The sequence below is a fragment of the Lactuca saligna genome, chromosome 2 (genome assembly GCF_052625555.1).
Source record: "Lactuca saligna cultivar CGN05327 chromosome 2, ASM5262555v1, whole genome shotgun sequence".
Lineage (NCBI taxonomy): Eukaryota > Viridiplantae > Streptophyta > Magnoliopsida > Asterales > Asteraceae > Lactuca > Lactuca saligna.
In genome coordinates, this window is record NC_136418.1 from 8,976,504 (window position 1) to 9,000,523 (window position 24,020).

A 24,020-nucleotide genomic window follows, 5' to 3' on the forward strand; every position below is an offset into this window, starting at 1 on the left:
CGGATGAAGACGAACTCGATGAGTTGTTCATACAACTCGGAGAGTCGGATGAAGGATCATTGGTCATCAGTTTAGAAGGATAACTCGTCAAGTCATCGCTTAATTCGATGAGTAGAGTCGGGTATGAGGACAAATGGGAAGGATAGGGACTCGGCGAGTTGGCATGCCAACTCTGCGAGTCAGGTAGTTGACTTTGACTTTGACTTGGTCAGGGGTAAAATGGTCATTTTACCCCACGGGCAGTTAGGAGTGTTTGATTGAGTATTTTGTGGGAAATTACAGCCGGAGGATTTCCGGAGCAGCTGCAGCAGCAGACAGACAATTCCCACACAGATCAGCAGCTACTACGAGGTGAGTTACCTTCCAGTAGTGGTGGGTCTACGGCCACAATGTCGGCCCACCAGTAGGAGTTGTCTGTTAGATGATTGTCTCTGTGATATTCATCTAGGGTTGCTACTACCTGTGCTATGTTTATGTGCTAGTATGATATGATGCTATGTGCTAGTGACAGTAGGGGAGATAGTCCCCAGATTACCGGTCGATAAGGTCGAAGGGGCGGTCATGCCCAGCCATGCTAGGTAGATTATGTAATATGTGTTATATGTTATGTGGTGGTAGTAGGGGTAATAGTCCTCAGTAACCAATCGAGAGGACCGAAGGGGAGGCCAGCACCCAGATATGCTAGTTAGTATCCAGTCGAGAGGACCGAAGGGGAGGCCACCACTCAGATATGCTAGTCAGTACCCGGTCGAGAGGACCGAAGGGGTAGGTCGGGCACCCAGATATGCCTGACAATATATGTATGTTATATGGTTATATGGTATGTGGTACAGTGGGGGAACTCACTAAGCTTCGTGCTTACGATTTTCAGTTGTTATTTCAGGTACCTCTTCTATCAAGGGGAAAGAGCTGGCGCGGTAGCAGCGCATCACACACACGCTTTTGTTTTCCGCATCATGAGTCATTCTGAGATTTTGTACTCTGAAATTATTATGTTTTACGTTTTGGTTTATGGTCATGAGACATGTTTTATTAAAAGTTATTATCGTATGATGTTTTGTTACAAACGTTTTGCAAATCACTTAATTAAAAATGAAATTTTTTGCCCGTAATTTTTGGGATGTTACAACAAGCCTAGGAACTACCCGAGGCATGCCCTGACTAGTGAATACTACGGCTCCCCATAGGTTCACAACACCCTCTCACTGACTGGTGAGTACTACGGCTCCCTGCGGTATCACCACACCCTCTCACTGACTGGTGAGTACTACGGCTCCCCGCAGTATCACCACACCCTCTCACTAACAGGTGAGTACTACGGCTCCCCGCAATATCACCACACCCTCTCACTGACAGGTGAGTACTACGGCTCCCTGCAGTATCACCACACCCTCTCACTGATAGGTGAGTACTACGGCTCCCCGCAGTATCACTACACCCTCTCGCTATCATCCCACAATCTCATCCTCAGGTCATTACCTCACTGCGTTCACTAACTCTAACTCTAATCCCACAATGTTATGGAGAGGGTCCATTCCTGCTATTATGGAAGGAAGTTTGATAGGGCATGTTATTTAACTGTTTCATTGCTCACCCTAACCCTAATCCATGTTACAGCCGCCATCCACCCTTATGCCTCCCTCACCGACCGCCACCCTACCCCCTTGTTTCTCCGACCACTGACCCGTCCATGTGCCCCTCCAATGAAGACGATGAGTTGTCACCTTTCTGATCAGTGGATGACCACTAGAAACCGCAGGCCTGTCAACGGGCGTAAAACGTTGCTGCTGTCGTCGTGGGTCGACCATGCTACCTTAACGGTGACAACGGGGACCGCTAGTGGGTCCGCTCTTCTGCCGCTGCAGTTGCTACCGCTCAAAGACGAGCATCGTCGGATGCTATAACTTCTTTACCGGAGAAGCGAGCTGGGGAGGAGCCCCTGCCGTTGGTCGAAGTTCACTACCACCAGTCTTATTCTTCTCTCCATCCACCACCACCCTCTTCGTCTCTTCCTCGACCCCATCATCAGCTACGACCTGCAGCCGCTGCCATCGTGAATCAACCACCTGTCACCGATTCTACTCCCTACTATCGTGTCTTGACACCACCAGCCACCGTGGAGGTGGTTGTGAGTTGTGTGGGTGTGTGATTTTGCTTTTAATGTGTGTTGTGTGTGTTTTGTATAGCCGGAAAAGCAAGAAAAGGCCACCGCCACCATCGTGGGGTGGTGGCTGCCACCATCTACCACTGCCGGCCACCACAAGGTGGTTGTATGTGTGTGTGTTTATTTTTAGTGTGTTTTTATTTTGGGATTAAGCTTTGTAAAATGTATTAGAAAGTGGAATAATGAAAAAGAAAACCCCAACCACCACCGTGAGGTGGTGGCTCCCGCCTCTTGCCGCCACCGGCCGCCGTGTCGAGTGGCGGTGTGCCTAGTTTGTATCGTGACTCGTTTGGGATGTTTGGACAAAGGGACTAAAACCCTAATAGGCCCAATAAAGCCCTAATGGACCTAAAATCCCAAACATGTAACTAATGGGCCTAATGAACCCTAACTGATCAAAAGACCTAGCTATTGGGCCTATTGGGCTAAGATGGGTTGGAAACCCTAATATTGGATTTATGGGCTTGGACTTATCGGGACCCACATTTGGGCCATTGGAATGGTAATTGTGTATAATGCCCAATCACACCATATGATTTATGTTGAAGAGTGATGGACTTGATGGATTAAGTCCTTAATGGGTTAAGTGAGAAACACTTAACCCTAGTTGTCATTTTATGTGAAACCCTAATTTTGGGAATTTGATCGGGACCCGCACTTGAATTATTCACTAAACTTAGTATATTAAATAATAAATAATAATCATTTGCAATCAACCTAAAGCGATATTAGACTTGATGGATTAAGTCCTTAATGGGTTAAGTAGGAACACTTAACCCTAATCATCATTTCATGTAAGAAACCCTAATTTTTAATTGGGCCTTGAGTTGGGCCTTTCTTTTGGGCTTTGGTAATTGGGTTATTAATGGGTCATCCAAGAACAAGCAAATGGACTAGAATAATTTAATGGGCTTTAGGGTGAGGCCCATATGAGGGTTTGGGCCCAATTTAGAAAATTGGGCCATAGTTTGGGCCTTAATGATTATATGATATTAGGCCATTAGAATGTCAATTGTTGGACTAGAATAAATGGTTGGCCTTAGAATGAGACCATGTGAAGGTGTGGGCCCAATTTGGAAAATTGGGTCATATGTTGGGCCTTGAGCCATAGTTGGACTTTTAGGCCTTTGGTTTGGGCCTTGGGCTTGAATCAAGCCAAGTTAGGGGTACAATAGTCTTTTACCCCCAAGCATGGACTTATGGTTATGTATTGGAACCCAATTATTAATTGGGTGTTATTTTGATGTTGACAGTTTGGGAACCTATCATCCAGCAGTTGGGGTTGGGTCTGCGAGACTTCAGTAGTGTGAGGTGAGTTACCTTCCAATAGAAATGGATCTAAGGCCACAATGACGGCCCATCAGTAGGAGTTGTTTGATGGATGATTGTCTTTGTGATAATTATCTAGGTTTTCTATTATCTTATATGTTTTATGTGCTAGCGTGATATGATGTTATGTGATAGTGGTACCAGGGGAATAGTCCCCGGTTACCGGTCGATAGGGCCAAAGCGGTAGTCTAGTACCCAACTATGTTAGACAGTATATTTATGTTATGTTATGTTATTATGTGGTAGTGGTAGGGGTGAAATAGTCTCCGAAACCGGTTGAGATACACCGGAGGGTAGGTCGGGTACCCAGATATGCCCGACAGTGGGGTAGGTTGAGCACCCGTATGCTCAGCAGGGTAGGTCGGGCACCCACATATGCCTGACAGGGTAGGCTGGGCACCCAGATATGCCTGGTAGTATGTGATTTGTATGGTATGTAGGTATGATGGGGGAACTCACTAAGCTTTATGCTTATGATTTTCAGTTTTGGTTTCAAGTACTTCATTTTCAAAGGAAAGGAGTCGGCTTGATCGCAGCGCATCACACTATATTTTTGCACATGAGATCTTAGGGATTACACTCTGATATTGTTTTACGATAACATGTTTTGATTATTTCTACTTTGGATTTTGACATGAGATGTTATTATGCATGTTTTATTACTTATGGTTTTATAATAACTTATTTAAAAAATGAAAATTTTGGCATGTATTTTTGGGATATTACAATTAGTATCATGTGTTAATTAGCAGTATCAATTTAATATGATTTTTGAGCATACTAGATATTTTAGTTGTAACGTCCGAACCCTTGGAGGTATTTAAAATTTTTGAATTTTGGATTTTGGGCAGTACTACATCGTGGTGAAGGCATCCCACGATGTGGTGAGGGTTGATGGATGATGAATTTTAAATGGCCGCCATGGTGTGGAAGCTATTTAATGAGAAACCCTAAATTTTCGGGGTTTGCACCCTATTTAACGGGATGTGATGGCTAGGGTTGCTCTCCTTCAGCCTCCATCACATTCTCTCAGCCTCCAAGAAAACCCTAACTCCGTTTGTTGTTGTCTAAGCTTTTTGGTGTTGATTTTTGAAGATTAGAAGGAGGATGTGACTTCTAAACTTGAAATCAGCAAGCAAATCTTCTCACCATCTTATTGTGCATCTTTTGCACTGGAAGTCCCCAAGTTCCATGCTTTCTGATTATAAAATGTTAGATCTTGTATTTAGTCCCATTTCTTCTTGATCTTGTTAGATGGGATGGAAGGACTTCATAAAGGTTGCAACTTGCATTAGATATGAAAGTCTAAAAAGCATCAAACTTTAGGATGGTTTGGTGTTAAAAGCTCTTATGGAGCAAATGAGCTTGAGACTCAAGGAATTAAGTGATTCTTGATGAGTCCTTGCCACTCTTTAGCCTTTTTAGATCTAAGACTTGAGATCTAGACCTCTTGGTGGATCTCAAGTGATAAAGGTGGCAGCTTTACCTCTTTTGGGCATTAAGGATTATCATATTTAGACTTTGGGATCCTTGGAATTGAAGGATTCATCTTAACTCATTAAGAAATTTTGGATCTAGTCCCCATGGCGTGGCTTGGCAATTTTGTCGCGGCATGGCGACTCCGGGTATTCGCGTCTGTTTTGTCATTTGAAGACCACGACGTGGAGGGTCCATCTTGACCGTTGCCTATAACTTTTGACTTTGACCTGGATTTTTTAATAGGGTTTGACCTAGGGGTATTTTAGGTAATTTGACCTATATGGTGAGATTGTGTCATTGAATTTATTAAGGTGATTGGTAGAGTTAATCTCGAAGCGGCATGCTATTCAGTTTGCATATTTGTCTGTGAGGTGAGTTCTCTCACTATATCCATGGGTTGAAGGCACCAATATTGGCTCGTTACTTGTTATGTGGAATGCTAGTTATCTCTGTAATGCTTGCATGAAGACCAGGATGTGGCCCTTAGCAATTGTATGAAAGACTAGGATTTGGCCCTTGGCACTTGTATGTAAGACCAGGATTTGGCCCTCATCATTGCAAGGAAAGACCATGAGGGTAGCCCATGGCACTCGTATGTAAGACCGGGATTTAGCCCTTGGTTGTGCAAGGAAGGACCATGGGGGTAGCCCATAGCACTTGTATCTTTTGTGTATGTGGTATTTTAGGGAAATCACTAAGCTTTGTGCTTACAGTTTATGTTTATGGTTTCAGGTACTTCTGATTCAGAAAGGAAGGGCCTGACGTGATGGCACAATATCCTCCCCTCATGGTTTCCGTATTTGATATAATTTTTACTCTGATGTTTTAAATATAATGACTTGATATGGGTTTTGAACAATTAATGAATGACTTGATAGACTTTTAAATGGAAAATTTTATTATCATTTTCGGAATGTTACATCCATCTATTGTCCCTGTACCATAATCTATATTCCAAAACACCCAAAATCCACCACCATCTACTCATCCATACTCTCAATCACCCCCTTCTACCTCCACAAATGACACCAACCCTACACCTCACTGCCCTCTCTCTCTCTCTCTCTGCCTCCTTCCCCTCCCCCTCTCCCTCCTTGGACCTTAGAGCATATTTGCCCACTTTTGTTGCCTCTCCAGCTCCTACACCACCTTCACCACCAAAGAGACCTCACAAACCCAATCCTAGATATTTCAAAAAACGTTTGTCAATAGCATCACACTTCACCCAATACATATCACTCTCGAACCTACCATACACCATCAATCCATGAAAGATCCTAAGTGGCGCACAACCATGGATCATGAATTTAATGCTCGGATGTAAAATGGCACTTGGGAACTTGTTCCACCAAACTCTCACAAACCAATTTTTTGTAAATGGGTCTTCCATGTCAAATGTCATACGGATGGTACCATTGACAAATACAAAGCACATGTAGTTGCTAAAGGATTTCTACAAAAATTTAGTAGAGACTACTTTGAAACCTTTAGTCTTGTCAGTAAACCAGTCACCATTCGTATTATCCTATTTATTGCTCTTTCCAAAAATTAGCCCTCCGCCAGTTAGACGTCAACAATACCTTCCTACACAGTACTCTACATGAAGAAGCCTTTGTGTCTCAACCACCTGGATATACACATTCTTAATTCCCAAACCATATTTTCAAACTACGAAAATCACTCTACGGTCTTAATTCCCAAACCATGTTGATGGTAGTCAGTTTTGACTTCCTCATAAGTGAAAGATCTCTGATCCAATCATAACCAAAAAAAAAAAGGTCTAAGAGTGTTTGGGATTTGCTTATTTAACTTCAAATTTTCTTTTTGGTAACTTATGGTGGTAGGAAACGTCTAAGAGTGTTTGGGATTTGCTATTTAACTTCAGAATTTCTTTTTGGTAACTTATGGTGGTATAGGAAACGAGTTTTTTTAAAAATGTTTGGATTAACTTTTATGATTACAGAAACCAATAAGTTGTTTTTCAAAAAGTGATTTATCTTATATATATGTAAAATAACTAAAAAAACATGTTTACATATTTGAAACTAGACAAAACTTTAAAAATGGTCCCTGTGGTTTTCGAAAATATCAAGTTTGGTCCCTAATTTACAAAAACCTCACGGATCGTCCTTGTGGTTTCAAAACTTTTAACATTTGGTCATTTCGGCTAACTCCGTTACCATTTAGCCGTTAAGTCAAAGGTATTTTTGTCATTTCACTACACAATGACTATTTATGAGGTATTCAATTATCATTTTTTTAAATAAACAATATTTAATATGGAAGGGGTGTCTCTCTCTCTCTCTCTCTCTCTCTCTCTCTCAAAAAAAAAAAAAAAAAAAAAAAACACCATTAATTACTAAATCATAAAGAATCGGTGCCCTAATTAGTCTCTAGTTCGTCTCTTTGATTCATTAACCATCGTCTGCCACCGTTTGTTGCTGCTTCTTTTCAACACTTCTCTGTTCTTGAATTGGTGAAAAGAAAGAAGTATCGATTTAGCCTATCTTGATTATTCCATTTTGAAACGCTATCTACACACTATACTTACCCTATCTGTCTATAAGTCAACTACAATCTTCATCGATTTTTCTCTATTTGATTCTCCGATCCGATTACATATCAATTGAACATTAATTCGGTAGTCTAGACAAAATCCGGCATGGATTCACCTTCAACACCAACGACAGAAACAAAAACGAAGTCTTTGGATATGCCGCTACATGCAATCGACTTTGAGATTGATGAGTTATCGGCACAAAAAGTAACCGGTCGTCTTCAGGTCACTGAGAAGTCATGTCAGGTGATATTCAATTTCCCATTTTGCGTCGCTTTCTCCCAAAATTGAAACTGAAATTTGAATCAAAATCGAACAGTCGTTCAAGGTGTTACACATCGGAGTGTTGGCGTTAGTAGCAGAGGCGCTGGCGAGTATTTGGCGTAACGTGTTTTTAGGTTAGATCAAGACTGTAAAAATCGTTTGACAGTAGCTCGACAGTCGACTGGTGTTAAGGGATTAGTCGGTCTTGGCGGGGATTAATCGGAGACCATAAATTATTAATAAAATATTAATATATCTTAAGAAAAACAAGTACTTCAAAATTAGAAAACAAGAAAAATTATAATTTGGAAATTTGAAAATACGAAAATATGAATATTTTGGTATAATATTTGAAATTTTGAAAATTTGAAAATTTTGGAGTAAAAAAAGAAAGTTGGTTTTTTGGATTTTAAAATTTTTTGACTCTTTTTTCGACTTTTGTTGACCGATTAATCCCGCCAAACCCGATTAATCCTAAATTTCCGATTAATGCCTTAATCCTCGACGATTGGAGAACGCCAAGCGATTAATCGCCGATTAATCCCGATTTCTGCAACCATGGGTTAGATTCTCTGTCTAGATTGATGGTCTGGATTTAAGTGACTCCCGTTGGATCGCTAGTTGAAAGCAAAACGATATCACATAGAATTGTTTCGCTTGTAGGAAATTTGATGATTTCTCCTACTTGAATGTCTTTCCATTTCTTCTGTTCGTATGAATTGTTCACTAGAACAGATTATAAATGATTGTTTTCAATCCCGTTAATTTTGTGTCGTCTCCAGTCTTCATAAGCATCTTTCACTGTTGTAACTAATAACACCATTGTTAATGGCAAGATAGAGGCAAAATGCCCAAAAGTTGTAAGTTGTGGAAGCTGGTTTAGAACAACGATTATGAGAGAGAGAGAGAGAGAGAGAGAGAGAGAGAGAGAGAGAGAGAGAGAGAGAGAGAGAGAGAGACCCCTTGCATATTAAATTTTATTTATTTATTTATTTAAAAAAAATGAATACCTCATAAATGGTCCCTGTGCAGTGAAATGATAAAAATACCTCTGACTTAACGGCTAAATGGTAATAGAGTTAGCCGAAAGGACCAAATGTTAAAAGTTTTGAAACCACAGGGACGATCCGTGAGGTTTTTTTAAATTAGGGATCAAACTTGATATTTTCGAAAACCATAGGACCATTTTTGAAGTTTTGTCTTGAAACTATTTACTACTTTACAAACCTTTTACAAATTCCAAATACAAGTTGTTCACATATAGACTGTAGACGAATGCATCCAAACAAAAATCAACAGATTTTGGAGTAAATTACACAAATGATCCCTATGGTTTGGATTAATTTGCACGTTTGGTCCCTAATATATTTTTTAACCGGAAGATCCCTATTATTTATTTTTGTTGTACGCTTGTTCGTTATCTTACCTAAAAATATTATTTTGCCCTTGATTTTTTAGTTTATTTAAATAAACACACCTCCAACCCCACCTCCACCTCACCTTATCTTATCTACCCCACCTTATTTAAATAATTTAAAAAATTAAGGGTAAAATAGTCTTTTTAGGTAAGATAGGGACCAAACACGCAACAAAAACAAACAGTATTGACCTTCCGAGTTAAAAAAATAAGTTAGGGACCAAACATACAAATTACCTAAACCATAGGGACCATTCATGTAATTTTCATATGTATGACCATGTATAAGATTATCAAAAAACAACATTTTAAAACAAATTGATCCAACAATCTGCATCAGGAGCAATTTTTATTGAACAATCTGAATCAGACAAAAATTCAAATAATAACATCCATAAACAAAGAATATAACCTCAATACTTACCTAATACCTAATGACACAAAAATCGAACAATTGCATTTCAAATAGGGCTCACTCAACACCCATGATGCTTAATTCAGGAAAAGGAAAAAAAAAAGTACCACTTGTAATTATGTTTACTTGATCAAAAAAATAACTTCATATATTTAAAATAAACTGCTTATGTATCCAACTAGGTATATATATTTCAAGATGATTCAACTGCATCACACACCCCAACTAACCATGTGGTTACTTGTACTACAAGCAAGTTGATGAAATGGGTTTGTAGGGAGGGTAGATACCCCGAATTCTCTCATTGTCTAATTTCACTAATTTCTCTAACTCACTTCTTGTAAGGTTGACCAAAAAGCAATTATTCATATCAAGCTTATTACCCACTAATACTTGTATTGCATTCTCATATCCACCTACAACATCACTCATAATGCTCAAGTAAATCTCCATTTCTTCGGTTGCATCATTTGATAAATGTTCCAAATATATTTCATACATTTCCCGTTTTCCATCTGAAATTGTTACCTCCATTTCATCAACAAGCTTAGGTGTCTGTAAATCATCGATTTCCATATCTCTTTTTTCATGGTCAACTCTGTTGGTCAAACGCATTGCGTTCAGTGAGCTTGTGACATCGTTTATAATCATCATATCATATCCTTGGGATCGAAAGAGTGTTGTCTGGAGAAATGATGTTTAAAAAATATTTAAGAAATGAAAGACATAATTTAAATGAAGGAAATTTGTAAAAAGTTAAAGAGTTAATAGAGAAAGCTTCATTCTTTATGTATTAAGTCGAAGAAAAAAATAGATATAGCTTATTACATTAAGCCATTTGCTAAAAGAATTTCAAAGCAGGCAGCCTATTGAACACTCCTAACCCACATCCAGATATAATCTAAAATCTTTGTGGTTTCAATACTTTAATTTTCGACATCACTATCCAAACAAACATGTAGGCTGGATTGTAGTAATCCAAAAAATCTAATGCAATTTCAGAAGGTGACTCAATACTTTAACATACATCATCAGAGGCATTGCAATTGAAACAAAGTACTTTCAACGAATCAAGTCTTACAGTCTTCTTCCACGAAGAAGAAGAAGAAGAAGAAGAAGAAGAAGAAGAAAGAGATGTAAAGTTGAAGCATTCACGCATCATTATCCTTCTGGGAGTGAAAGATACACAATCGAATCGGATAACAGAGATTTAAAATTGTAAAATGGCCATATGATATAAATAAGGTTTTTAAACGCAATCGAATGGGAATAGCATTCTATTTCAATTACCTTCTCCGCCACGTGCACCGCTAACTGGACTGGATTCCGAGGAAGGAAGTTTCGTTGCCGCCGCGTGCCGGTTGTGAAGGGGTTGAGACCGGAGAGATGATCGATTTATGTGTATCTCTTGTTCTGGGACTGATTCTTTGTGTAAATTCTCATGATTTTTTATGCAAAAAATAAATTGTTTAAGTTAGGGTTTATACTTAGGTCAAATTGAATTCTAAAAAACCTTTGGATTTTTTTATTTTGGTTTAATGACTGATTTTTTTTTCTCTACTTTAATGAGATTTTTTTTTCACGAATTACTTCATTTTTTTGGATTTCGCATTTTTTTTTCAAAAAAAACAATGTTCCATTAGTAGGTTGCAAATAACAAAAAAAATATTATTTTTAGGTGAATTTTTTAAAAATTCAAATTCTATGGTTAAATTGAAAAGAAAATTTCTAAGTAGTTAAACCAAATAATTTTTAAATTTTCCTTTTATTCAAAGTTTTATGTAATGAATTTTTTTGAAAACAAAAACAAATTATCAATATAAAATAGAAAGAAAAAAAAAGACAGTAAACCGATAAAAACCAAACTAGAATGATTTTTATAGAATTTTCACTTGTGGATTTGGCTATGAATAATAATTTTTATAAAACCATTTTAAAAACTTTACTTATTTTTTATAAGCATTTGATCATATTTTATACACAAAAATACCTCTTAGCCCAATAGTGGAGATGGTTGGCACGATTTGCATCTTAAAGGTGGAGGATTCTTTTTATCCCCCCTAAAACTTTTAGCTCGGGCCAAAAAACCAGGCCATGTTTACCCGCCCACTTACCCAGATCCGAACCCATTGCCCACCCAACTTTGTTTCGTTTACAGTTTTGGCCAAAGCTTTAGTTTATTTTTTATTATGGTTCCGAAAACTTTTTTATTCCATTTCACAATCAAGCTCCACGTTAATTCATAAACCCAAACACAAAAAAGATCACGAATATATTCAGAACCAAAAATTAATCCATATAAAAAAAAAAATTGCACACTAGTATTTAAGTATTTTCATGCACTCGGATTAAAATGTAAATGAGAATGAATCATTCAGATAAAATGAGCTCCAATCCCTTGCACATCTTCTCAACTTGTGCATCCCTGCCAAAAATTATCATTATCATATTAGACACCTTTTAACCCAGAATTAATCAAACTTATGACACCAATAATGTATGTATGTATGCATATTTTAAAATATAAAAAAATATCATATATAGCTAGCTAGCTACCTTTGTTTGAGTTTAATTGTTCCTGTGCCAGTCTGTATTGGTATGCCCATGATAATACATTCACTCACGCCTTCTATCTTGTCAACTTGTCCTTTCACTGCTGCATTAAAAAGGAGATCTGCTGTTGTCTCAAATGACGCCAACATCAGCACACTTTCTTTCATCTTCTGAATCCCAAATCTATTCACCCCCAATACTTCTCCCTGTTACATTACATATTTACACATTACATCCACCAACAATTTATACAGTAAAAAAAATTTATATATTATTATTACCTTGTATGTCATGAGATCAGCTAAAAGCATCATATGTCGAATATCTATACTCATTCCATGGCTTTCCATTGTGTATTGGATCTCTTTAATAATCGACCTTCTTGCAGCTTCAATCCCAAGTGTCGCTTCTACTTCTAGAATATGATTACTTGTCGTTTCAAGTCCATTCACTCCTTCCGTCCCCATCACCGCTTGGAGCCCCGTCCTGACAGTTTCAATCATAAATGTCTAAAATACCCCTCTAAAAATGGAATAAATAGTATTCTTTTGTATTTTTAAAGTGTAAAGTGTAAACTAACCCTTCTACAAGCAAGTTAAACTTGTCACGCTCCTTTTTTTTGTTTATCACAGCACGTTCAATTGTGCCAACACCCTGCCAACAAACAACAAGATAGAAAATTTTATAATTTAAATTTATTAAATCTAAATGAAGATTAAATAGATTTCATTTTGAATGCGACTCACCATTACAATGACTGATGGAAGCTTATTTATGAGCATTTGAAGATCGAAAAGAAGTTTGTTTCTATCATATATAGATGGATTATTCACTTCAAGTCTCCCATCATCCAACACGCGGATATGCTGTATTGTATGTATCCATTACAAATAATAGATAGTTAGGTAATTAGTTATATGCAACAACACCTCAACAATTGCCAATACAAAAATATAGGGATAACTTCAACAAATAGCAACCTACTTTCCTTTATGTTATGTACTAAAGCATCCTATTTTCACTTCTTTTTATTACAACATCCTACTTTCATTTTCTTTTTCTTATTTAGGCTTTCTACTTATAAAAATTTACTCAATTGTACATTCACTTTTTTCTAATGAAGAAAAATACTATACTTGAAAATATGCCCAATTATAGCAACTGAAGATGCTGTATATATATATAATAAAGAAATCAAAAAAAGTAGGTTGGAAATTCTTACCTTGTCCTTCAGTTTGATTCTGGGAGTCTTTAGTATTGATTCTTTCACGGTTTTTGCATTTATACAGGAGAGGTGTAGTGCTCCAATTGTTTCAGTGTCGAGAGAAATAATAATAGATGCAGATCTTAATCCCATTACAAGCTTTATACTCTTTGCAACCTGCATAAAAGGCACAAAAATATCTCAAGAGATACACACATGTCATAACAGTTACTTGTATATTCCATTAACATGTTTGTCTGTGCTCTTTTATATTGTATGTAAATCTAATGTATAATTGAAACCTGTAATTTAGTTATCTATCTATCTGATTAGTGAGTCTGACCTGGCCCAAGAGAGTTCTTTCCATTTTGCCTTTTACCAGCCTTGCAAATGGAACGCTGTCATTACATGTAAGCTTTGCAGTAATGACAGGTGTCCTGATTTTCTTGGTGGCATTTAAGATTTCATTTATACGAGGAACACCAAGAGTCACATCTATCAAAGACTTAAGGAGGGAACTATGTGTATGTACGTGTGTCCACAGCATCAGTAATACCCAAAATGGTATTAAGAAAAGTATGAGGAGAAAAAGGATACTCATGGATGCAACTCCTGCAAAATGGAAAGTTTTCAAGGTCATTTGTGTTCCTGGTTCTCCAATACTTTGAGCACCAATTGCACCAACATTTGTCCCAGGATCAATCTTCTTATTATGGTAACGTGAAATGCAAACTTCCAAAAATACCTAATATTATTTTAATAACAAACAAATCAATCAGTTAATTACAACTTAAAATAGATTAGAGACCTACTACTTTGATTCTAGGACTAAATGCAAAAAAAACAAGAAGATACTTACACTTATTTGTATATTATAGCATCCTACTTTCATTTCTTTAGATTAAGAATTTTACTTTTAATGTTTATCTAATTAAGTTAAGGCACTGTACTTTGAAAAACATACCCAATTAATTTTTTCTTTTAATTTTCAGCCTTCGTGTCTCCTGTTTTATAAATAATATCTGAACAAAACTGCTTTTCTGAATCCCTAATTCATATTCCTTTCTATTTTTGTTGACAAAATTCAAACAAAACCTACTATATTTTGGGCAATTTTGAAGTTTAACCATTTATACTTTATTTATTCCAAGAAAACCATGGAAATTTCAGAGATTTTACCAAATTAGCCATTTTGACCTGATATAACAGGATCAGTCAAAATGGTTAATTTGGAAAAATACTGTTGACACCTGATATCAAAAATACATGTGAAATCTTTGATATAAAAGGTCAAAATGGTTAATCTTGAAAATTGTCTACAAGTTTAAAGGTTTGACTGGAAAAATACAGTATTAGTGGTTAAAATAGCAACACTGACAAAAATATAATAGTTTTTTGTAATTTTCCCTTTAAATTTTGTTATTCATGTAAGCCTATCTAATCCTTCTTAACAGAGAATGCAAATAGCAACTAAAAGTCTTTGGTAGAGAGCATGCATAATGAAAAATGATAAACATTTCAAATACCTTGAGCTGCTGAGAAGTGATGCCACATATGCTTTGAGCAACATTTTCTAGAATTAAGGATTCTTCACCATTAAGCACTCTCCTAGTGAATTCTAGTGTTGCAGCTTTTTTTTCAAGAAATTCTTTTAGCTTCCTCCTGAAATCCTCAGAGCAACCTCCTTCTGTACTCATATCATACATTGAAAGACGCTCATCAACCATTTCACGAATCTCTGTAGGAGACATGCCTCTGTGTTGTCCAGCAGGACATGTAGCCTTTTCAAAATAACAATAAAAAAAACTTATTAGATATGAAAACGGATAGAGCAAAAGGTAATTAAGATAAAGTGAAATTAGAATGAGAGTATGAGACCTTGACTTTGTTCAACAACCTATCGAAGTTGAGAGGAAATCCTGCTTTTCCTTCCATTTGAGAAGGGTCTCTTCCATCACTACCATATGTGAACTGAATAATACTTGCATTGGAATCCCTTACTGTGTCATCATAACAGACATACAGGTCCTCCATTCCCTTCACCAGTCTTCTAGACATATAACCTGTCTCAGCTGTTTTAACCTGTAAAAGTGTAAATCATAAGCATTACTTTACTTACCCCTTTTTCTAGGGTTTGATATGCAAAAACTCATGCTACTATTCATAAACATGTAAAAGGATCCTATTCCTTACAGCTGTATCCACAAGCCCTTCTCGTCCACCCATTGTGTGGAAGAAAAACTCAGTAGCAGTTAAACCACTATAGAAAGAATTTGCTACAAACCCCTTTGCCTGCATTTGATAAAAGAAAAGGAGTAATAAGAATGAAAAAAGAAACCATGCAGAAAGATAGATAGATAGATATAAAGCAAGTGATATTTATACTTAAGAAGGAATATGAGAGAAGAAAACATACAGCAGGGGTCTTAGAGTTTGTGGGGAAATGGGGAAGGCTTCGGTCAATAAATCCATTTGGAGCTCGTTGACCTCCAACTGATTGTTGACCAACACATGCAATCATTTGACTGATATTGATAGGAGAGCCTTTCGACCCACATTGAGACATAATCAAGGGGCTGTTTCTCCAATGTAGTTTTTCCATACACACCTGTCCAAAATTTTAATAGTTTTATCTCAATTTATTTTACACGGTTTACAATCTTGATTGCATCAATAGTTGATAGAAAACAAAGAAATGGAGGGAGGTATTTACTATTACCTTTCCAGTTTCATCTCTGATCTTATTCAGGACACCTGTGATCTGAGCTTCGAGGGTCTGAGCAGCATTACAACCAGGTTGACACTTGAGGTTTCCTTTATTAAAATCGAGGATAAAATTATCACATTTTTTATTCCCTTGCGAAATGATTCTGTTTGTGTTGTGATTCAAATTATCCCCAGGTTGAACGTCATCAATTCCAATTGAGAATCCATGATCTCCTATCCACCGAGCACTGCATCAGAATAATCTCATCATACACTTCCAGCAAACATTACAACATAGATGACAACCTATAATTATGTTATAACACATGTAGCATCAACTAACTACATGAGATTGATGAAACATATGGCAGATGGTGGTAGAAAAGAACCTTAGTTTTGCTAAGCGGTTCATGCACACAGCAGCAGCAAGTGAATGGTAGTCCCTAAGAAGAACCGAGTAAAGTCCATCCTTGTTGCCATTCCCTGTTGCAATCATATAAAAGTTCATTCATTGTAATAAGGACACCTTTCTAACATATGTACATTAAAGTATTTGTGAAATTTCTAAAAGATCTGATCATACTCATTTTGAGTTTCAAAATAAGTATTGTCAAATGTCTATCCTATCTGATTTCAGTCTTCTTCTCAACATAACATTAGCATCAAGTGTCAAAGTGATAGGGTTGCTTCACTTTAGAAGGGCAAAATGGTAACTTACCACTCTAGTCTCTTGATGCATTTTCATCAGCACTTGGTTAAAGTTAACATTTAATGCTTCACCCCTTCTACCTCCTTGAGGAACAATAAGAGTAGCAAAAAATTCTATCTTGTGTACAAGATAAGTCACTACTGGGAAGTACTCTGTAACCACTCAACTCATTGATTCTAGTAATATATTTATACTTATATGTTCGAAAAAATAAAGACTAAAACTTTTAAAAGAAATCTAGAAATGAATATAACTTTATGTAAATGATATGTATATATCGCAAGCTGTAATAATTTAAAGCTGAACGGAATATTCACAAACTGCTCTTATAATTTATAACAGAGGAGGTATGTAACTATAGCAGAAAAAATTAGACTTTTGGGGAAAAGAAATATGTTTTCTCATCATATGCTCAACATAAAAGCTAATCAGCAGCCTAAATTGCATGTTCTTAGCCAATAAAACAGCTTACATATCTAGGAAAACGACTTAACTACAAATAACAAAGATAAAAGCATATCACATTTGGCTGATTTAATTTTCTGCATAAAATCTGGTGTATTAGCATGCAGCACTAATTCTGATGAGCAAATAATATCTTTGGCATAATTGAATAGAAAGAAAACTGACCTAAAGTAGCCTTCCCAAGCTGCCCACTTAAGAGTTCACTATTGCGAATATAGATGTATCCATCATTAGGGCACATTGTCTCATAAGGCTTCACCCTTTCTCCACTTGGCTTGGTGTAACTCTTTTCAGTAACACTGAGATTCAGATAAACTCTCATATCTGCATATGGGCGCAACAACACACTAAACACTTGTTTACCAGTCCAAAGCTCTATTGGCTGCATAAAAATAAACCAATGTCAAACAAACAAATTGCATATAAACAAATATAACAAAATAATTAGAGCAAGTTGTGTTATTTATCTTGCCTTAAGTATAGCAGGTGTTGGCAAATCAATGGGATCATTTGCATCACCCATATGACAACAGATAAGTGCAAACGAAGCACGATCATAGAACGTGTCCTTCCTTGTTATAAGAAAAGAAGTTGTCAAAAAATCTTGAGTGGATGCAACCAAAATCTCCCCATTCTTTGGTGTGCATAAATTGTGTTGCACCTTCATGATTGAAAAAAAAAAAAAAAAAAACAAACATTTAGTAATATGTGATATGATAAGTTAATAACTAATATAATGCAGTAAAAGTGCATATGATATGAAGATTACCCCCATTAGCATAAGAGCCTCAGTTCGAGCCTCTTCTGTTTGTGGAACATGAATATTCATCTCATCACCATCAAAATCAGCATTGTAAGGATTGCAAACAGATTCATTGAAGCTAAACGTGTTCCAATGCTTAATCTTTGCCTAAATACACACACATACCAAATCATGAGATAACAAAAAAATGATAATAAGAGAAGTTTTAATGCAGAAAAGTTTCATCATACATTCATACTCATTACTCACCCTGTGAGACATCATTGACATACGATGCAAACTGGGTTGCCTGTTAAAGAGGACAACATCACCATCTTTTAAATGGCGATTAACTATGTCACCAAGTTTCAACTCCTCAGCCAAACGCTTTCTAGCATCAAAACGCAATGACCTAAAGAAAGCATTACATATCATCAAACCAAAATTCATTTTTTAATCAGAATTCATCATAAATGCATAACACTTGAGCACCAGAAATCCTTACATTATGCTACCATCTTTCTTTCTTAAATGGTTTGCACCAGGGTATACATAAGTTCCATTACGTATAGCACGCTTCAGTCTCTCTATATTGTGATCTGAAACACGCTCAGGATAGCTTAAAGTCATGGCCACTTTGATAGGAACTCCAACCTGGAATAATAAATACTCTCATAAAAAAGAAAAAAGAAAAAAGAAAAATGGGGAAGCAAGTGAGTGAGAGTGAGAGTGACCTCTGTAATCTTTAGATTAGGGTCAGGGGAGATAACTGTCCTTCCAGTATACTCAACACGCTTCCCAGATAAGTTTTTCCGAATACGCCCCTGCTTGCCTTTTTGGCGTTGAACAAGGCCAGTAATTCGTTTGCCATTCTGCTGAGATGAATCTGCTACACGGACATCACTGTTTACATATTGTGCAACACTGAGTTGGAGATTATCCCATAAAACACCCTACAACAACATCATCATAAGGAACATCTGGATTAATAGTCTAGCTGATCTGCTTCAACACTTCACAACATGGTATCAATAGATAAATAAATAAAAGAGAAAAGAGATTATTTAAGAGGGATAATAAGATTAAATAGAAATAGAAATAGAAAAACAAAACAGTACCAAGCTTTTGTTATGGACACTTGCTCCTGATAACGCCTCACGAACAGATGCATTGGCTCTTATAATTTCTGCCAATCTCAATGTAATGTCATTCTCATTGCTGCAACATAGAGGAGAGAAAAGAGAAGATAACTAGCAGCTTAATAACAAAAAGAATACAAAAAGAAGAAACCATATTCCAAAAATATGTAACCTAATTAGATAAATGAATGAAAAACTTGTAACCTAATTAGATACAGAAGACTATGTCTACTACAGCCTCTAGGAGGGCATTAAATTATGCAGTTGCAATAAAACATGCTATCATACAATATAACAACAGCAATATCCAAGTCCCATAAGAACAAGGGTAAAGGGGGAGGTAGACAATGATGTTTGACTAAAGAAAAATAGATACAAGCAATAAAGCTGAGCAAAGTGGGGCAAGGGTAAGCAGGTAAATACGCCACTACCCTGATTTTAAGCCTCCAGACACTCCTATATGAAGTCACGGTATCATACAAAGCACAAAGCAAATCCTTCACAATACTACAATAGTATAGAAAAGCTCAAATTCAGCAAGAAATTTGTAATTGAAATGCACCTCATTGCTCCACCAGCAACTGGGACAGAAGGACGAAGACATATAGGAGGAACAGGAATGATGGATATAATGAGTTTCTCAGGTCTATCAGCAAGATAAAGCAGTTCACAATCCTGTAACACAATAAAAAATAAGTAAACATCAACAATTGTAAATAAACTACTATTTATGTTGCAATTTCTCTCCAAAACAGAGAGTAGTAGCAATGATAGCCCATTGCAGTTTACATGCAAGAAAATAAGAAATCATTTTTGAAACAGAGGAAACAAAGGTCAACTAGAGTCATGCTAGATAGAAAAATGTACCTCATCCAGCATCTTCTTAAAAAGCTTAAGAGCTTTGTCAGGGCCTACAGAAGGTGACAATTTGGCAGGTGTATTCGACCCCTTCAGGTAAATAGTATCATTGAACTCATTTGAGGTAGTATTTTGAACTTTGCTTCGATCATGTATGACTCCTACTGTTCCCACAGCCTTTTTCACTGTGCCTATAATGTATTATAAATGAGCATTAACTTACATGTATTTTCTAAATAAAAGAATTATGGTAAATTTGGTGGTAAAATTGATGGTTATATAAAATTGTCTTCGTGTTCATGAATAAGAGACAAATAGGAACAGGGAAAAGTTTATTAAGTTTTTTATGTGAGGCAAACAAAAAAAAGAAACTTAAAAGAGAATGAGATATAGAAATAGGGTAAGTGTCAAACCATTTACATAATGACATCTTGAGCATATCACCACCTTCTTACTACTTGCCATAGCAGTACACCTTTTAACTACCTGTTTATAAATTCCAGTCTTCCTTAAATGGTCCAAATTTGGATTTCTAATCCTCTTTAAGAAGTTTACACGTTCTGTCTCCACCAACAGTATGCGGGAACAAAACTGAAAAGGAAAAACCATGTAAATGGGAAAGGGATGGAGAAGGGGAAAAGCAAACATAAATTGCAGCTACAATACCTTGCATATGCACTTCAAAATGTCCACAACATGAGACATATATCCAACATTATAAACTGGCAGCACAAGTGGCAGGTAGCCAAAGTGACCAGGGCAATTATCAAAATCCCCATGGCATGTCTCACATGTACCGAGCTTGTTTGTAGGACCCTGAGATACCAACAAAGATGCCTTTCAGAACCTCATGGATAATAAGAAGTAAAAGTAGATTAATACTACAGTAAGCCAAGTGACATAGAAAAGATGTAGCATAAGGTGAGAAGCAAAGACATACCCACATAGGTTCTTATTCAATTCAAAGAACCCATATAAATCAGAAGATGAAGAGATGAAAACAACCTGTACAGTTCAGGTGGCAAGGTCCTTGGACAACAGGACATCTTTTCACAGGCCTGACAAACAGAAATTATGATAGTAATACACCAAAAACTAAAATAGCCACCTTGTCAACACTAAAACCTCATTCATAACTTAAACATTAGTGTTTATTTCAAAACTATTGCTATTTTCATCAGTTAATAAGTTTGTACTCTTCAAATCCCCTTAGTGCAACACGCAATAATATCCTCAATTCTACCACTAACAATTAAATATTTCATCCGCAAAATGGGATCTGATATCAAATTGCAGGTAGTGATCAAACCATCAATCAATTACAGTTAGAACAGATGACATAACATGTATATAATGCAGAGCAAAACGAATTACCATGTGCGCATCCAACACGCCATTATCAACAGGCCTTTTGTCCTCTTGACTCACATAATATTGAGAACGAGAAACCTGAACTTCCCCCAGTTTGAGAACATCCTCGCCAGAAAACATTGAGAATTTAACGTCCTTGCTGTTATCAAATCAAGGATTGAGCAGAATCAGTATGATTATTAACAATCGAACAATCGAAAATAGTGTGAAATGAGTAGGAAAACTCTTACATCTTTCGGGGGCCAACATCTACGATATAAGGTTGTTTCGTGAATGTAAGGGTTTTGTCAGGTTCTCCTCTATTTTCATTCATCGCATTTGCCATAGATCATAAGTTAAACGATTTGGTTTTGCAGTTCGTTCGAGCAAGGTTGGGTGGATTAACAGATTAGGGTTTTAGAAAACGGGGGTTCTAAACTAAAATTTAAACGAGAGAGCTTATAAAATCTAAACGAGAGAGCTGATAAGTTATAACTTGGCACGAAAGTAATTAAGAGGTGATCGTGGTCGTGATCGTGATCGTATCTTTAATATTTGTGTAGCGGGCTAGCGGCTGCATGCGTTCATCGCCTTTTAGTTTAATATTTTTTCTTCTTAAAGTTTAGTTTGGAGCAAAATGATCATGTTGTGTGTCCTTATTTGGAAACGAGAAATCCAACTCGGTAGTATAATTAGGATCATCTGTTATACCATTAATCACTACTAAATATATGGAATATCTAAAATTAAACATACCATTCTATTTTTTTTTTTTAATTAAATTTAAATCAAAAATACATACCATTCTATTTTATTTTTTTTAATTAAATTTAAATCAAAAATACATAAAATCATATAATTTATATATAGTTTAATTTTAAGGGAAAATGACTCTAGATGATAATTAACTTTTGCGTTTTTACTCATTTGGTCTCTTTTCTTTTTTTTATATTCAATATATCATCGAACTTGTTGTTTGTATTCACCATAACCCTTTTGACCGGCTTTTGACCTGTGATAGCCGGTCAAAGGGTAATGGTGAACACAAACAACAAGTTCGATAGTATATTGAGTACAAAAAAAAAAAAAAAAAAAAAAAAAAAAAAAAAAAACCAAATGAGAACAAATGCAACAGTTGGTTACCCTTCTGATTCATTTTCCCTTTACTCATTTACATCAAATCACACGTCATCTCCTACTAATATTAATGACTTTAGGAGATTCATTCTTGCTTCTCTTCAAAACATAACTCACGAAAGAACATTATTCATACACGTACAGCTTTGTAATGTACTTGAATATTTATTAGGGGAATCTTGACTAAGCAGATGCATTTCATGACTACATTTACATTTTCAATCAAATGATTTATCGTATCATGGATTCTAGACAAGTCTACAAACGAGTGGAACCACAAGTGTTGTGATTTTTTAGTTTATTTAGCTTTAATCATCGAATTCATGGGATAAGATACAACATCAATATGTACAATATCATGCTGCTTTTGTAGACACATCACCAAAATATACCTTGAGGTAAACGTTTATGCTGATAAATATACCTCTCATACACAATCATATCCTTTTGCAGAGAGGTTTTGACAGTTAACCACAATAAGCATAACATAGACTATGTTTTAACAAGGTTACCCTTTTGAAACGCTCTTCATATACATTATAGCCAAACAAGGTTACAATCTTTGATAATTTTGCAATTTTAATTTCATTTAACTTTTCGGGGAAAATGTCTCAGGAGGGTAACCAACTGTTGAGTTCGTTCTCATTTGGTCCCTTTCCTTTTTTTGTACTCAATATACCATCGAACTTGTTGTTTTTGTTCACCATAACCCTTTGACCGGCTATCACAGGTCAAAAGTCGGTCAAAAGGGTTATGGTGAACGCAAACAACAAGTTCGATGGTATATTGAATACAAAAAAAAAGGGGGACCAAATGAGTACAAACGCAAAAGTTAATTACCCTCAAGAGTCATTTTCCCTGATTTTAAAGCCTTTTAGTGAATAGTACTTTGTTGTCATTTGTTGGATTTTTTCTATCTTTTTTTATTTGTTTATTAAATATGTTTTGTGTTTTTTTACTGTCTGCACTATTATGTGTTACCCTACGTGTTATCTTTTTAGAAAACTCATCGCCCATTTATCTAGATATTTATATAGATGTTTTTCACCGCCTCTCTAAAACCCTCAGTCTCTATCTAAACTGATATGCATCTCTTCTATCATTGATTTTTAGGGCAAAAACATCCCACAATCGATCGATCATCTCCACTGCTCTCTTCCCTAGATTTGGAGAGAACGGTGATTTCAACTGTTATCACTCCTGCTTCCCCCCACCTGCCACCACTACCGTCTCCACTATAATCGATTAGGGTTGCTCGCATTTCGTCGCCACAACTTCAAAATTTGGAACATCGTCTCCACTATAATCGATATGTGTTTATGTATGTTTCAATAACTTTTTGGTAAATAAGTTGATTATATTTCACATATTGAATCGAGTTTCACAAGTTCGTGAAGCCAGGGATTCTTCGGTTTGAGTATTTGAATCTACTTGGAGTACCAAGCCCTAATTGACCAACATATGGGATATCGACAGATGATGTCGGTATCTTGGAGTACCAATCTTGCTCAGCTTTTGGATATGATACCCAT

The 24,020-nt window shown here is 36.3% G+C and overlaps 1 protein-coding gene and 1 long non-coding RNA gene across 4 annotated transcripts; both read right to left on the reverse strand.

Annotated features, from left to right (window-relative positions):
• Positions 1-9,528: 9,528 nt before the first annotated feature.
• LOC145028747 (uncharacterized) lies at positions 9,529-11,085 on the reverse strand. Its single transcript, XR_013676163.1, has 2 exons — positions 10,916-11,085; positions 9,529-10,309 (listed from the first exon to the last, which is right to left on the reverse strand). It is a non-coding gene; the product is annotated as an uncharacterized LOC145028747 (long non-coding RNA).
• A 791-nt stretch (positions 11,086-11,876) lies between these two features.
• On the reverse strand, positions 11,877-21,960 carry LOC145030663 (DNA-directed RNA polymerase III subunit 1-like). Of its 3 annotated transcripts, XM_078979054.1 has the most exons (28): positions 21,603-21,957; positions 21,376-21,511; positions 21,007-21,059; positions 20,668-20,817; positions 20,415-20,592; positions 20,011-20,192; positions 19,706-19,818; positions 19,123-19,222; positions 18,739-18,957; positions 18,510-18,658; positions 18,275-18,416; positions 18,032-18,172; positions 17,735-17,923; positions 17,428-17,644; positions 16,478-16,571; positions 16,102-16,336; positions 15,799-15,990; positions 15,576-15,674; positions 15,261-15,464; positions 14,909-15,163; positions 13,980-14,127; positions 13,726-13,877; positions 13,401-13,559; positions 12,925-13,044; positions 12,759-12,832; positions 12,460-12,664; positions 12,182-12,384; positions 11,877-12,050 (listed from the first exon to the last, which is right to left on the reverse strand). In XM_078979054.1, exons 4-28 carry the CDS (start codon positions 20,704-20,706, stop codon positions 11,996-11,998), a joined length of 3,864 nt encoding a protein of 1,287 aa, XP_078835180.1. In that variant the 5' UTR covers positions 20,707-20,817; positions 21,007-21,059; positions 21,376-21,511; positions 21,603-21,957; the 3' UTR covers positions 11,877-11,995. The 3 variants fall into 3 exon arrangements, with proteins under 3 accessions (XP_078835180.1, XP_078835178.1, XP_078835179.1); XM_078979052.1 differs by lacking the exon at positions 21,007-21,059 and having other exon boundaries at positions 21,603-21,960; XM_078979053.1 differs by lacking the exon at positions 21,603-21,957 and having other exon boundaries at positions 20,942-21,059.
• Positions 21,961-24,020: the final 2,060 nt, after the last annotated feature.

What these genes read in the sequence shown, in the direction of transcription:
- LOC145030663 (XM_078979052.1), bottom strand. Translation starts at nt 21,697, where the DNA reads ATGGCAAATGCGATGAATGAAAATAGAGGAGAACCTGACAAAACCCTT. An exon ending in CTAATCTAAAGATTACAGAG is followed by an intron (nt 18,659 to 18,738) that starts GTCACTCTCACT and finishes TTATTATTCCAG; the next exon opens with GTTGGAGTTCCTATCAAAGT. An exon ending in TTTAACTTGCTTGTAGAAGG is followed by an intron (nt 12,665 to 12,758) that starts GTTAGTTTACAC and finishes TGAAACTGTCAG; the next exon opens with GACGGGGCTCCAAGCGGTGA.